Source organism: Tasmannia lanceolata, unplaced genomic scaffold, assembly GCF_043159265.1.
Source record: "Tasmannia lanceolata isolate RefF3 unplaced genomic scaffold, GAP_Taslan_0.1 ptg000012l, whole genome shotgun sequence".
NCBI classification, from domain to species: Eukaryota; Viridiplantae; Streptophyta; class Magnoliopsida; order Canellales; family Winteraceae; genus Tasmannia; species Tasmannia lanceolata.
The window spans coordinates 35,030,252-35,045,584 of NW_027518689.1; the positions used below are offsets into that span (position 1 = coordinate 35,030,252).

The following is a 15,333-nucleotide window of genomic DNA, read 5'->3' on the forward strand; positions in this document are numbered from 1 at the left end:
TATTGCGAAAAAATTACACTAATCATGCAATCCTAACTTTAGTTAAACTCCCTAAACAGTAGGGCAAAAGGTGTGCACCCAATACAATGTAATGGGTCCCACCTTTGAAGATTTGGAACGTTCATTTGAAATGTCTTGCTTTGGATCTTCCTATTACCAAAAAATACACATTATGCAATCCTAACTTCCGGTAACTTGCATCTTCTACTGTTGTTACATACTTACATGTACCAAAGGCCCAGTTCGTTTAAGATTATGATATCCGATTGTGAGTGCCAAACAGATCGTTTGACTGAAACTTAAACTTAAATTTTAAGTCCAATTATGGGTTTGGCACTCACAATCGGTTGTCACAATCTTAAACAAACAGGGCCATAGTTTTCTGAGTTCATGTTCAATGCTGAACAAGTTCATATAATTGGCAGTGGACGTGATTTTCGAAAGCAAGGCCTTTAAAATGGACGGTTTGGATCGGATCATTCAAAAACAAGACGGAGTATGTTGGAGAGAGAGAGAGAGAGAGAGAGAGAGAGAGAGAGAGAGAGAGAGTACCGGTTGGACTTAGTGTTGTACTGGTTGTGGTTTCACAACCTGTTGTTAGGAAATTGGGGCTCCAAACAACTCTCCGCAGTGACACATTAACAGTCCGAACAAAAAAGTGTCTTTTTGATATTATGAGTTAACAATACGCAACGTTTCCGAAGTAGATTTGCAAGAACAACTAAAATAAAGTGCAAGACAAACCACAAGAAAAGTACACAAGATGTACCTGGTTTGGCCAAGCTTACATCCACGAGAGAAGACTTCAAAATAAAAGGATTACAAGAAGCACTCATTGGATTACAAAAAGTCCAAAATTTTCTCCGGATTACATGAGAAACAATCTCTATGCCGTCTAGGATCCAAGCACCAATGCTCCCTAGATGGATGTGCTTTTAAACTTCAACATTCTTCAAGCTTGCTAAGAGAGATCCAAAAAACTTTGTTTTCCCCTTCTGTTTCCCTTTGCCAAATTGCCAAAAACACCCACTCATTTTTCCACACTTATTCCGTAAAAACCCATCTTGAATACTATTTTGCATTTTTTCACTTTTTTACGAAGTCGTACGCAATACACCTTGTTGCTGTTCGCGTATCCAAACAAACTCAAGGTTTCCTATTGAAATAGGAAACTGCTCTCGATCTATTGCAAAACACGTATCTATATTATGTAACTACCTAAATAAATTCAAGGTAAGTTTAACATTTGTCCCAACCAGTGAGCTGGGGCTTGGAAACCCTAGTATGTCCTCGAAGACGGTGAAATTCCCTCGGGGAAGATCTCAGTAACCCCGGTGTGCTTCCGAGGATAGTGAAATTCCCTCAAAGAAGATCTTGTAGTTCCCACATTGTAGCCGCATGGAGGGGCGAGATTATCCATGTTGCTTCCGCGTGGAGGGTGAGATTGTTGGAGATTCCACGCAAAAGCAAAGATCCCACATCAGAAATGTGAAGAGATGTTGATGGGCTTATAAGGATTTTGGCACCCTCTCCTTAATGGCTAGCTTTTAAGCGTGGGTTCTACCCATGTCCCAACACCGGTAATGGGGGGTGAATTTATCCTAAATTTTATACCCTCGTTTCTAAAGTTGCCATTTGACAATTCAGCTCAACTTTATAAGGGAGTTGGTAGGGACCATCACATAAGGCATTTCGCGAAACGGCTGTTGCATGAAAGAGAAGCCACGTCAAATGAATTAAATGAATAAGACAAAATCTCTTGAAAAATGAGCCTATGTGGCTCTCTCATGCAACAGCCGTTCCGCGACATGCCTTCGGCAATGGTCCATAGCAAACCCCACTTTATAAACAAGGAATGCTGTATAGGTGAGAGCTGCATGAAACTTGCCAAACTTGCAGGGGATACTTCATGACTGGAGTGATGATCATTGCTCGAAACTTCTGAAGAATTGCTATAATGCACTACCAAACTCTGGAAAGTGATCATCGTCGAGCGGATTATTCCAGAAACTAGGCAACGAATCGTGCCACTAACAATGTCTTTCATGTGGATATGCTCATGTTGTCTTATAATCCTGGAGGAAAAGAGAGGACAAAGGAGGAGTTCGAGCCCTTAGCAAAAGAAGCTGGGTTTGCTGGTATAAGAGTTGTTTGTTGTGCTTATCGATTTTGGATCATGGAATTCTACAAAAAAATGTGATTTCTAACATTCCAATACTAGGAAGTATTTTTCTATATATTTTTTTGATAGGTTATTTTTCTATATATGTTTGAACGTTGGAGAAACTTTCTAGTTTGTTGTACTTTTATTCCTAGGTGGAACATGAAAACATGTTTTAACTCTAGTTTGTTGTTGTTAGAGTAAATCAGATTTGATGAGATAAGCATTAGATGAGAGGAGAGGTAGTTAAGATCGATTAGGCAAATAGTTAGGATTAGGATTCTCTAGATCTTATCTTCTTATCATGATTATCTGTAAGTGCTTATTTAAGCACCTTTTAGTGTTAATGAAAGCATCCAAGATTATTCAAATACCAAAACTCTATAGTTGTGACCGCATTCTAGATCAGTGAATCACGATGTCGTCGGCCTTACCTTTGATTAAACCGAACCGTCCATTTAATTTAGATCTATATCTGGTCTAGTGCAATTCATTAAATACATTAAACTGCCCATAATTCTGGAGTATTCTAATTGGGATATACTTTTTTCTTTATTTTTCTTAAGTTTTGAACTATGATCATATGGTACACTCAAAGGAGTACTATCAAATTTGTTAAATTTTCTAAGGATCTTTTCAACATAATGAGATTGTGTCAAAACAATCCTTTCTGAATTTCTAATTATCTCAATCTCTAAGATTACATCTGCCAATCCAAGATCTTTCATATCAAAATTCTTTGACAAAAGATACCTAGTGTCATTTATAACATCTAGACTCGTATTGATGATTAACATATCATCGACATACAGGCAGATTAAAACTCTAGAATTACCTTCAAATCTACTGTATACACATTTATCAGAATCATTTATGGTGAAAGTATTTGATAACAGTACTTTATCAAACTTCTCATGACATTATTTTGGCACTTGTTTTAAACCATAAAGGGATTTTATAAGTTTACACACTTTCTGTTCTTGACCAGGGACAACAAATCCCTCGGGTTGTTCCATGTAAATTTCTTCTTCTATTTCTCCGTTTAGGAAAGCGGGTTTGACATCCATTTGATGGATTTCTAAGTTATAGATAGCTATAGCTATCAACATTCTTATTGTTGTAATCCTTATTACAGGAGAATATGTGTTAAAAAAATCTATCCCTTCTTTCTATTTAAAACCTTTGACTACTAATCTAGCCTTAAATTTTTTTCATAGATCAATCGGTTCTAAGTTTCTTTTTAAATATCCATTTGCAACCAATTGGTTTACACCCAGGAGGTAAATATGTTAACTCCCATGTGTTATTTGACATAATGGATTATATTTCACTGTTTATAGCTTTTTTCCAAAAGTTTGCATCCAAAGAAAACATAGCTTCCTTAAAAGTAGATGGATCATCCTTTACCAAGAAGGTATAAAAGTCAGAGCCAAAGTCAGTAGCTTTCTTTGCTCTTAGACTTCTTCTAGGTTCTACCTCTAGGTTACCTTCTTCTCTACCTCTTTTTCTTCCTTTAGGTTCTTGGTTTTCTATATGAGGAATACCACGACTACTAGATACAACTTCTGTTTGAGGTATTAGAGTTTGACTCATACTAGTTTGTTTAAGAGGAAACACCTCCTCAAAAAATTCTGCATCTGTGGACTCTAATATAGAGTTTACATCTATGGAATTATGATCAGATTTCACCACTAGAAATCTATAACCTGCACTATTTTGTACATACCCTATGAACACACAATCCACTGTTTTAGATCCTAACTTAGTTTTCTTAGGGGGAGGTAAGCTTACTTTAACTAAACACCCCCACACTTTAAGGTATTTTAAGACTTGGTTTTCTACATTTTCACTCGAATGGAGTTCCATTTTCATTTTTATAGGGTATTTTGTTTAGTATATGACAAGCCGATAACAAGGCTTCCCCTCACATGTTGAGTGGTAGCCATGAACTAGTTAGCATGGCATTTACCATGTCAATTAGAGTCTTATTTTTTCTTTCTGCAATTCTATTTTGTTGTGGAGAATAAGGTGCCGTCACCTCATGAATAATTTCATTTTTTTCTACAATATTCAGAAAATTCATTTGAGGTATATTCACCACCTCGATCTGATGTAAGTATTTTAATCTTTTTGTCTAATTGATTCTCCACTTCGGTTTTATAGGTTATAAAATTTTTTTTATAGCTTCATCTTTAGTTTTAAGAAGATATACCATTGTAAATTTTGATTTATCATTGATGAAGGTAATAAAGTATTTATTTCCTCCTCTAGTAATAGTATTTTTTAGGTCGCAAACATCACTATGTATTAGTCCTAGGATTTCTAATTTTCTTTATATTAATTTAAATGATTTTTGCTAAATTTTGATTGAATACATATTTGACATTTTGGTTTTTGTTCAATGGAACCATTTGGAATCATACCTAAATCTTCATCATTTTGATAGATTGAGAATTTACATGTCATAATTTACCATGCCACACATCATAAGATTCAACAATATAAGCAGAAAACTCAGAAACTTTATTAATTTCATTCATGGATACATTGAGCTTGAATAAACCCCCACAAGCATAACCCTTTCCCACAAACATCCCCTCTTGATGAGGATAAACTTATCAGATTCGAAGACGAGCTTGTAACCGTGCTTGTTCAACAAGTAGCCAGAAATTAAGTTCTTCCTCACTTCTGGAACATAGAAAACTTGGTGCAGTGTGAGAACTTTGCCGGAAGTGAGCTTGAGATCAACCTTCCCTTTCCTCATGACCTTAGCCGTTGAGGAGTTACCCATGAAAAGCATTTCGCTTTCATTTACTTGATGATAGGTGACGAATGCACTTTTGTCACAACAGACATGTACAGTGGCTCCAGTGTCTACCCACCAATCACTCACATTGAACACCATGTTCTCTTCAGAGTCTACGGTTATAAGCTTCTTCATTTCAGTCCCGTAAATAACAGTCGCGGATTCCATCATATTGGCTTGAGGACAAGCAGGTTTCGCTTGAGAGTTTCCGACATTTTGGGAAGTATCTTTCCCTTTTCGATGTCAACATTGTCTAGCATAGTGTCCAAGTTTTTCGCAATTGAAACAACCCTCTTTCTTCTTATTCTTGTCTATCTTTTTGTTACTTTTGAAGTGGTTTTAGCTCTTCATCTTCTTCTTATTTTGATGAGACTCAGGATTTTTATTTGTTTTCTTCTCGCTAATCTCAACAAGATTGGCCTTAGAAAGGAGTTCCTATTCTTTGTCATTTCGATCACGATTCCTATATTCTTCTTCAATTCAGAGTGTTACTAGGAGATCTTCTAAAAATAATTCCTATTTTCGATGTTTAAAACTTTTCCCAAATTCCTCCATGAAGGTGGAAGTTTATCAATAATAGCCGCCGAATGGAAACGGTCATCCATTTTGATTCATTCCGCTAGGATTTCTTTTAAAAGGAGTTGGAATTCATGAACTTGTCCTAAGACGGATTTTTCATCCACCATCTCATATCTAAGATAGTTTCCAACTACATATTTTTTTCACTCCGGCATCCCCTGTCTTATACTTTTTATTTAAAGCTTCCCACATTTTTTTTGCGATCTTCATTCCACAATACACGTCATACAAGGAGTTTGTCATAGCACTAAGAATGTAACCACGGCACAAAAAGTCATAATTTTCCCATTTTTGAGTAACCTCGGATTGAGCGGGTTCATGCTCTTCGGGAATAAGCTTGGGTGTGGTCAAGACATAGGCAATTTTAAGAGTTGAAAGCCAAAAGAATAAGCGTTGTTGCCAACGCTTGAAGTTCAATCTGTTAAACTTCTCGGGACGAGTGTAATCTTCACCGGCCATGTTGTACTAATCCAAATAATCTATCTTAAGGTTGTTGGATAAATGTTTGGGGTCAAGATGATTAGTTCAACAATCTATTCAATATGTAATCCGGAAAAAATGAAATTGAAATTACTTTTGATGATCTTGAATGTAAACCTCAAACCGGTTAGCAAGAACCAAACTAAAAATAATAATAAAAATGAAATGAAATTTCAAATAGAGATGAGTGGTAGAGGCACGTTACGAATTAACGCTACCCTTAAGATAGATTATCGCCCCCACCACGAATGGTATGCAATCGGGTTCTGTTGCGACCTATCCAGGATACAACACGACTATACTTGTCTTTGACGGTGTGCACGCACTGGCTCGGACCTTGCGAGCACGATTGATGCCGAACAAATTGCCCACTTGAAATGCTTTTGAAAATTTTATGAAATTGGGGAAAAAATAAAAAGAACTTGTAAAGGACAAGTATATACTAGAGAGATGGGATAGAGCCTTTTGTTTGTACTGTCCAACAAGAGGAAGAAGAATGCTTCTTATACAGTATGGATGTGTATATAAGCCACACTCCCCAACACCTCTCCATGTATAGTCACTGGAACGCTTGCAAATAGGGGTGTAAACGAGCCGAGCCGAGCCGAGCTTGGCCAGGCTCGGCTCGGCTCGTTAAGCTCAAAAGCTCGGCCCGGGCTTGAACCAGGCTCGGGCTCGGCTCGGCTCGGTCAAGCTCGGCCAGCCTTGGCCAAAGGCTGCTTTCCATCCATTTACCACCGCCCATTTGGAAAACAACAAAATCTGATTCCCTTTCTCATATTCATATTTACTTTTCTATGTGTATTCTTTTTTACTAAGAAGTATATCCAATTATTCAATAAAAGTAGTGAAATGGGCAGAAATTTTCACTTTCAATGTTTTTGATACAAAGATTGAAGCTCTCGAAAGAATTTAGTTAAAAACTAGAAGTTTTGACAAAATAAATGAATTTTTCACTTTCAATGTTTTTGATACAAAGATTGAAGCTTTTGAAAGAAATTAAAAACTCGAAGTTTTGACAAAACACATCTCGTTCTTAGATTAGAAAAATGGTATTTGTTGTCAAAGAGAAATTTTAATCTCTAGTATATGTTAAGTAAGTACTACTTAAGAATAATTTTTAAGAAATTAAACTTTTTTGGTAACTCATGATTCTCACCGGCTCGTTAGAAATTGTGAAACATGTGCCGAACATGTGCAAGACGGCGAGAAAGAGTATGATTGTGATTGGAGGCCAATGTTCCTCTCAAATCTGACTAAAATACCCCTACACTGGGACCCGGCTTAAATTTTACACCGTGTTGGGACTTGGGAGAGCCATCGGCCACCCAAAAAACTGATCCGCCTCCTTTTTACTCGGGACAGCCCACTCCAATGTAAAAGAGTAGTCATAAATACAGTAGGGGGGTGTCCGACGTAAAAAGGACAATTTTATCATTTCCCATTTAATTTTGAGTCCAACATTCATTTTTGGACTCACAATCGGTTCTCAAAATCCAAAAAAACAGGAACTTAATCTTTTATAATAGGAAGTATGGTCTTATTCAACAAAGAGGAATGCTAAACTCAAGGGTGCCCTTGCAAAAATAAGGGAAAAAGACGGCATCATTGGCTGCATGTCAACAAACTCTGACTTTGCAGCCTTATAAATGCAGTTTGTAAACGTGAAGCCAATGGAAGTATTGTGTGATTGAACAAAACGGAATGCTAAACTCAAGGGCGCACTTGCAATAATCAGGGGAAAGGACGCCCTCATTGGCTACATGTCAACAAACTCTCTCACTTTGCAGCCTTAAAAATGCAGTTTGTAGACATCCAGCCAATGGGGGCACCTTTATCCCTGATTTTTGCAAGGGCACGCGGCCTTTATAAATACAGTTTGATGACATGCAGCCAATGAGGGTGCCCTTTCCCCTGATTTTTGCAAGGGCGCTGTTGAGTCTAGCATTCCTCTTGACCAAAATATAAAACAAATACTTCTACTAAAACCACATCAGATAAAATTGAAAGAAGATTTCACTAATTCTAGAAGGAATAATGACAGAAATCCTAATTGCTAAAGCTACCTTAGTTGCCCAATATACCAAACTACCAAATCTACCACACCTAATCAAATCAAATCCAATCCAATCTCACAGTATCCAAATATTCTAACATTACCCCTATTTTACCTTGAAAAAATCCACCTAGATACACGTTCTAAAAATCACTCACAAACGAAGCCCGTATATAGATTCGTCCAAAATGCTTTCTTCTTAGTTCCACTCTCCCTCTTCTCCTTCCTCATACCAGAACAACATGGCTCCAACTATGAACCATTCCAAATCCTCTAACAAAGAAACACATGAAGAAGAAGAAGAATCATTCATGTTCGCCATGCAATTAACAAGCGCTTCCGTCCTCCCCATGGCTTTGAAGGCAGCAATAGAGCTGGAGGTGCTAGAGATCATAGCCAAAGAGGGCTCAGGGGCAAAACTCTCCCCTTCTCAAATCGTCTCTCAACTTCCCACTCAAAACCCAGATGCCCCTACCATGCTCGATCGAATTCTTCGACTCTTGGCTAGCTACTCCATTCTTACATGCTCTGTTATCACCCATGAAAATGGCCAAATTGAGAGACTCTATGGTTTGGCTCCTGTGTGCAAATTCCTTCTTCAGAACCAACACGGGGGCTGCCTTGGCCCTTTGCTAGTTATGAACCAGGACAAGGTCTTCATGGAGAGCTGGTAAGATGAGAAACCGTGAAAAAACCAATTACTTCAAAAGCTTTAGCCTCAATTTGAGATGAAAATGAATTCCCCATTGGTAACAAATGGATATCCATTAAGTGGGGAAAACAGTATTTAAAAGTTTTCTGAGATTTTTTTTTTCTGAGAGCATGTGTATTTTCATGTTCCTAATAGCAATTAAATGACGCTTAACAAATGCCCTAAAGTTAGCCAAACCCTTAATCATTTTTCTTCAACACTCTTCCTTACGTGAGGCCCCTCATTTTAATGGGTTGGCCTTAAACTCCATACCATGTGAACCAACCAATTACTCCAGAAATTTAATCTATTAGAGTCAGTGTTATATAATCATTCATACTTCAACATAAACAAAGAAGGGAAAAAATGTTTCAAGATTTCTTTTGATGTGGGTGTTTTTTATTTGTCATTTAATTAGTTATATATGGATTTTTTAATTTTTTTTTCTTTGAATCAGGCACCAGTTGAAAGAAGCAGTTCTAGAAGGGGGAGTCCCTTTCGACAAAGCTTTTGGAATGAACGCATTTGAATACCCAGGCACGGATCCCAGATTCAACGAGGTTTTTAACAGAGGGATGTCGAATCACACCACTTTAATTATGAAGAAGATTTTGGAGACATACCGAGGGTTTGAAGAGTTGAAAGTTTTGGTGGATGTGGGAGGTGGGGTTGGAGCATCGCTTAATATGATTGTATCTAAGTATCCGCATATTAAGGGAATTAATTTTGATTTGCCTCATGTGGTAGCTGATGCTCCTCCTTCTTCTGGTATATCTATGGGTCTTCTTTCTTCTTTCTTCTTTTTCTGTTTTCTTACTTCTTTCATGTTGGGTTTGAAAATGAATAGAGCTAGGGTATGATATGGTTGCAGGTGTGGAGCATGTAGGGGGAGATATGTTTGTTAGCGTTCCAAGCGGAGGGGAAGCCATTTTCATGAAGGTGAGTATGGTTGCTTGTGAGAATTTTACTAAATTTATTATAGAAAACGAGTTAATACACTTTTAGTTTATCCTGGGATTCCTCATCGTTTTTAGGAAAAGGACAAATTACTCGAAAAAGACAAACAAAAAGTGTGCGTATTCAAAAGAGGGACCATATATACACTAAAGATATGTGAGGCACAACAAATTCATTATCCAACTGACTTTATGAAATGTTGGGTATGCTTTTCTACTAATGTCACGCCACTCATCAATGACATAACATCATTTCTCAAGCATGGCGTGTTTGGCAATCATCATTCATGATTTTTTTTTTTAATAGAATATTTGCTTAGGGGAACAACTCTGGTCCGGTTGGATCGGGTTGAGGTCAACCCTAACCCGGGCCGCAGGTTGAGGATGGTAAACCCTAATCCAACCTGCCTCTAAATCTCTCAACCCTATCCGAACCCATCTACCGAAATCGGGTCGGGTTGAGTTGGGTTGGTTGGGGTTCACCTTGGGCCAAACAAAAAAATACAATGACCTAAAGAAAATCATGACAAAATTAGAGCACGAAGATGGGGTTCGGGTTGGGTTGGGTTGGGTTGCCGAGGCCTCGACCTTAAAGTCTATGAACAATCAAACTATGAACAATCAATGGATTGGGTACATGTGCTTGGTGGACCAGCATGATATCCATTCGTTAGAAATTTTAATAAGTCTACACTACGAACAATCAAGGGCCCTGGTACATGTGCATGGTGTGCGAGCGTGGTATCCATTCACTGGTAGTAGTCAGTCAAGTGTGTCTGCTTAGCGGTTTTCATAAATTTGATGGAGTTGGTATATATCCCAACACTTCGGTGCGTCTGCTAAGTGGTGATTGCTTTGGTTAGGTTGCAGGGTCAGGGGAAGAGGATATTAAAAGGAGAGCTTTTATATGGTGTATGCGCTTATAGTCAAGAATTTTTCAAAAAGTACCGTACAGCAGCCCATACCATAAGATGATCCAAATTGTCCATTTGATGGGCCACAATGTAAATAGGGTGCCCCCAAAATCATTTACTGAGGATGATCCCAGCCCTCCAATCTATAGAGGAACGGCATATGATGGAAACCTCTAGAGATTGGAGGGTTGGCATAATCCTAGGGAAATGATTTTGGGGCACAACCAATTTCACAATGGTCGAATTCAAATCAATTTTAGGCCCTGTTTGTTTTGTATTTTAAGAACTGATTTTGAGTCCAAAACTATTATTGGACTCAACTGTGACAATTTCTTGATTAAGGGCAGATTAATCTATGTTTTGATAACCAAAAGCAATTTCATTAGTTTTGATTATAGCACAACATCATGATGAGTCAACTTCAAACTCGGAATTGTTGAATGAGCTGGGTAACAGATTGAGTTAACCTTCAACAAGGAGAAAAACATCCCAACCAACTGGCAATTATGTGAATTTATTTATTTATTTATTTGAAATAGTGAATTTTTATAAGAAATACAAGGCCACGACCAAGACGGTCATGGAGCAAAAAAGCAATAAAGAAGAACACTACAAGGATAACATAGCTCAATGAGGTAAGAAATCAAAAATCTCTAATGCCGCTCTAGACACTCCCACAGGATCTAGCTGGTATGCCTCTCCATTTGGATATTTAGAAGCGTTGAAGGAGATAGTTTTAGCTAGGGCTGCAACTCGGGTCAGGCGGGTCGGGTTTTGGAGAACCCAACCCTACCCGAGAAATATCTCGGGTCGGGTTTTTTTTCGGAAAACCCACGATTCCCAAACCCGGCCCTACCCATGATAAATCTTGGGTCGGTTCGGGTCGGGTCGGGTTTTTTCACGTTGACGCAAATTTTTAAGGAAAATTCTTGTTTGGCAAGGCAACTCAACTCATAGAAGCAGAAATTACACTCACATTACACTTGAATCAAACAATGATGTAATTACACTCACATCACACTTGAATCAAACAATGCTGTAATCAAACAATGTTGTAATTACAATCAAACAATGCTGAATCAAACACTTGAATCAACTCAACTCATAGAAGCAGAAATTACACTCACATACAGTAACAGTGGGTGCGTGGGTTTTCACTTTTAACTTTGGGATAATTACATTTACACCCCCTCTAGTTTCTGACACATCCACTTCCACCCCTATAGTTTAAAACGTAACAAATACACCCCTGTAGTTTCAATTTGTTTAAGGTTTGCCCCCTCAGCTGAAGGTTCGTCCATAGATTGAAGGGTTAGGATGATCCGATGGAGCTGATTTTTTGGGCACACCATATCTATGTCAGGACCCATCAAATGAACGCTTCGGATCATCCAAATAATGTGGGCCCCTACCCGAATCCAAACACTACCAAAAAATCATCCAAATAATGTAGGCCCACATTGTTTGGATGATCCGAAGCGTTCATTTGATGGGTCCTGACATAGTTAGGGATGTGCCCAAAAAATCAGCTCCATCGGATCATCCTAACCCTTCAATCTATGGACGAACCTTCCGTTGAGGGGGCCTACCTTAAACAAATTGAAACTACAAGGGTGTATTTGTCACGTTTTAAACTATAGGGGTGGAAGTGGATGTGTCAGAAACTAGAGGGGGTGTAAATGTAATTATCCCTTTAACTTTTAACTAACAATAGAAAAAAATATACATACTATAACTTATTTAACTCGGGTCGGGTCGGGCCCCTTCAAACCCGGCTCGACCCGAGATTCATGCGGGCTTTTGAATGCTGAACCCGGCTCGACCCAAAACCCATGAAACCTGAACCCGACCCAGGCTATTTTCGGGTCGGGTCGATGCGGGTCGGGTTTTACCCGGCTCGAGTTGCAGCCCTAGTTTTAGCTATCTAATTAAGAAAAGCTGGACTAAATTGGGAGAGGAAAGTGGCTCTTCTACTATAATTTCGTTGGCGTAAGGGATTAGCGACTGTCCATAGAGACTTCTAATCTTATAGATGAAATAAAAGATATGTGTTTGTTTGGTGTTTGCTCTTTTTCTCCCATTCTCATAAGTGTCAACGATTTGGCTCATTGTTTAGCCAAATTAGGGAGCTTCTAGCGAATCATTTTATACATATCCCTCAAAGTGCACTCGTAATCCCTTCTTTTATGATAAATTTTTTTTTTTTTTTGTATAAAAAAAGAAGAAAGAAAAACATGAATATTACATGAAACTTGCAGTGGATACTTCATGACTGGAGCGATGATCATTGCTTGAAACTTCTGAAGAATTGCTATAAAGCACTACCGGAATCTGGAAAGGTGATCATTGCCGAGTGGATTATTCCGGCAACTCAGGCAACGAATCGCGCTACTAACAATGTCTTTCATATGGATATGCTCATGTTGGCTTACAATCCTGGAGGAAAAGAGAGGACCGAGAAGGAGTTTGAGGCCTTAGCTAAGGAAGCTGGGTTTGCTTGTGTAAGAGTTGTTTGTTGTGCTTATGGATCTTGGATCATGGAATTCTACAAAAACATGTGATTTCTAACATCGCAATATTAGGAAGTATTTATCTATTTATGTCAGTATGTTGGAGAAACTTTATAGTTTGTTTGTAATTTTATTCCTAGGTGGAACATGAAAACATGTTATGACTCTTGAATTGTTTTAATAAAGATTTCACTACAATGTAATGAGTCCTACCTTTGAAGAATTCGAACCGTTCAATTGACAGGTCTTGCTTTGGATCTTCTGTAACAAAAACTACACTAATTATGCAATACTAACTCACGTACGACATCCATCTGTCAAATCACTAGTGCGTCGCCACTGTAGAGCATGTCAGTTCTCCTTCATCTGTCCACACACTTACGTACGACATCCATCTGGGCCATACGGAACCTCTCATTGCCCCCCCCCCCCCCCCCCCCAGAGCTGACCAGAGCTGACCCTAGTTTTTGCCCTGGGCTGATACCATGTTGGGAGGAATGCTAAACTGAGTGGCGTACGTAAGTGTGTGGACAGGGTCAGCTCCTCTTTCTGTGGAGCTGACCCTGTCCCATTTATGTAAGGACGAAAGTGAAATTAATGTTCTTCACTTTCTTCATATTAATTATAAAATATAAATGCACTTTGGTGATTGACACCTAACCCTTTCGTCCCATTTATGTAAGGACATCCTTCAATTTAGCACTCCTCTTTCTGTGGATTGGGGACCATGTTTTATTAGCTGTACTCTCTTCTAAAATCATATCGGCAGGGCAGAGAATGAAACCGAAACCGTGTTTACCCGAAACATTGCAAAATTTCGACCGACATTTTGTTTTTCCCCAAATTTCGGTCCGAGATTTAAGGAAAATCCCAAAAAAATTGGGATTTTAACGTTATTTAATATTCTCCTGAAATTTTAGGACTAGATAAAATATTACGTTATTTGTTTCGGTGAGGACCGAAACGAATTCAGAAACTGAAATTTAAAACCTTGCTTTTTCTAATGTAGGATTTTTGCTTTTGCATGTAATCCCCAACAATCTCTCCCTTCGCACGGAAGCAATGTGGGAGCTACGTGCTCATCTCCGAGGGAATTTCACCGTCCTCAAAGATACACCGGGATCACCGAGATCTTCCCCAAGCGATTTTCTCCATCACCGGTGTTACCACGCCCGGCTCTAATACCACTTGTTTGGACCCGGGTAGAAACTCATCATTAAAAGCTAGCTGTTAAGGGGAAGCACCATGTCCTTTCAGCCCAGCCACATCCGTTCACTTTTCTGATGTGGTATCTTTGCTTTAAAATGGAACCCCATCCTAAAAGTCTTTTTCTTTAAGATATGATTGGATGCAGATGCAAATTGTTCAAGGCAAGACAGAAGTACCACCCTTGATATTTGTTCCAACACCATCGTCTCTAAAACGGTGCTGCTCCGTGAATTAATATCAAGGGCGGGACCCTGAACAAGTCCCTGGGACAATATCATTTTGAAAGTAAAAATAACGTAAAATGAAAGATCCGATTTAATTGGAAGTGATATATCCACCCCTTCTTTTAGTTGGGAAACCCCCTCTGGTGTATTTGTGACACTAGAGGCAAGGTTTCAAAATTCGGTTTCGGTATGGGTATCGGACCTTACCGAAATGAAATTTTGGCCAAAATTTTGAAATTTCGTTCGAAATCTAATGGAATATATTCCACGGCAATTTTTTCTCCTAATTTATTTCGACTCCAATTTCCAAGCCAAAGTAATTTTGGCTGAAATTTCGGGATAATATTAGATAATTATCAAAAGTCCAAATGTTTTGGTGAAATCCCTAAAATTTCGGAAGATAAACGAAATTTAGGGATAAACGAAATTTCGAAATTCGGACCGAAAAAAACTACCGTTTTGTGTATGATTGATTTCGGTTTCGCTATCGACCGAAACCCCCTAAATATAGGACCGAAATTTCCGATTTCCGTCTAAATTTAAAACCATGACTAGAGGGGACTATCCCATTTTAATAAAATGGGCGAATATATCATTTTCTATTTAATTAATTTTGAGCCCAATTATTAGTTTTGGACTTTATCATACGACTAGTAGAGTTTAATTATCAGTTTTGGACTTTATCATGTACCGGATGACTAGCGTACTATAACTAGGTGTGGCAAAATTGGCCGAACCGAACCGGAA

The 15,333-nt window shown here is 38.4% G+C and overlaps 1 protein-coding gene across 4 annotated transcripts; it reads left to right on the forward strand.

Annotated features, from left to right (window-relative positions):
- Positions 1-8,156: 8,156 nt before the first annotated feature.
- Positions 8,157-13,365, forward strand: LOC143887970 (caffeic acid 3-O-methyltransferase-like). Of its 4 annotated transcripts, none has more exons than XM_077392223.1 (4): positions 8,157-8,752; positions 9,231-9,541; positions 9,627-9,712; positions 9,808-10,035. In XM_077392223.1, exons 1-4 carry the CDS (start codon positions 8,325-8,327, stop codon positions 10,018-10,020), a joined length of 1,038 nt encoding a protein of 345 aa, XP_077248338.1. In that variant the 5' UTR covers positions 8,157-8,324; the 3' UTR covers positions 10,021-10,035. The 4 variants fall into 4 exon arrangements, with proteins under 4 accessions (XP_077248338.1, XP_077248336.1, XP_077248339.1 ...); XM_077392221.1 differs by lacking the exon at positions 9,808-10,035 and adding an exon at positions 12,902-13,365 and having other exon boundaries at positions 8,161-8,752; XM_077392224.1 differs by having other exon boundaries at positions 8,161-8,752; positions 9,645-9,712.
- Positions 13,366-15,333: the final 1,968 nt, after the last annotated feature.

Excerpts from the sequence above, each read along its gene's own strand:
- LOC143887970 (XM_077392221.1), top strand. The coding sequence starts at position 8,325 with ATGGCTCCAACTATGAACCATTCCAAATCCTCTAACAAAGAAACACAT. Across the intron at positions 9,542-9,626 it reads TGATGCTCCTCCTTCTTCTG|GGTATGATATGGTTGCAGGT; the intron begins GTATATCTATGG and ends GAATAGAGCTAG. Across the intron at positions 9,713-12,901 it reads GGGAAGCCATTTTCATGAAG|TGGATACTTCATGACTGGAG; the intron begins GTGAGTATGGTT and ends TGAAACTTGCAG.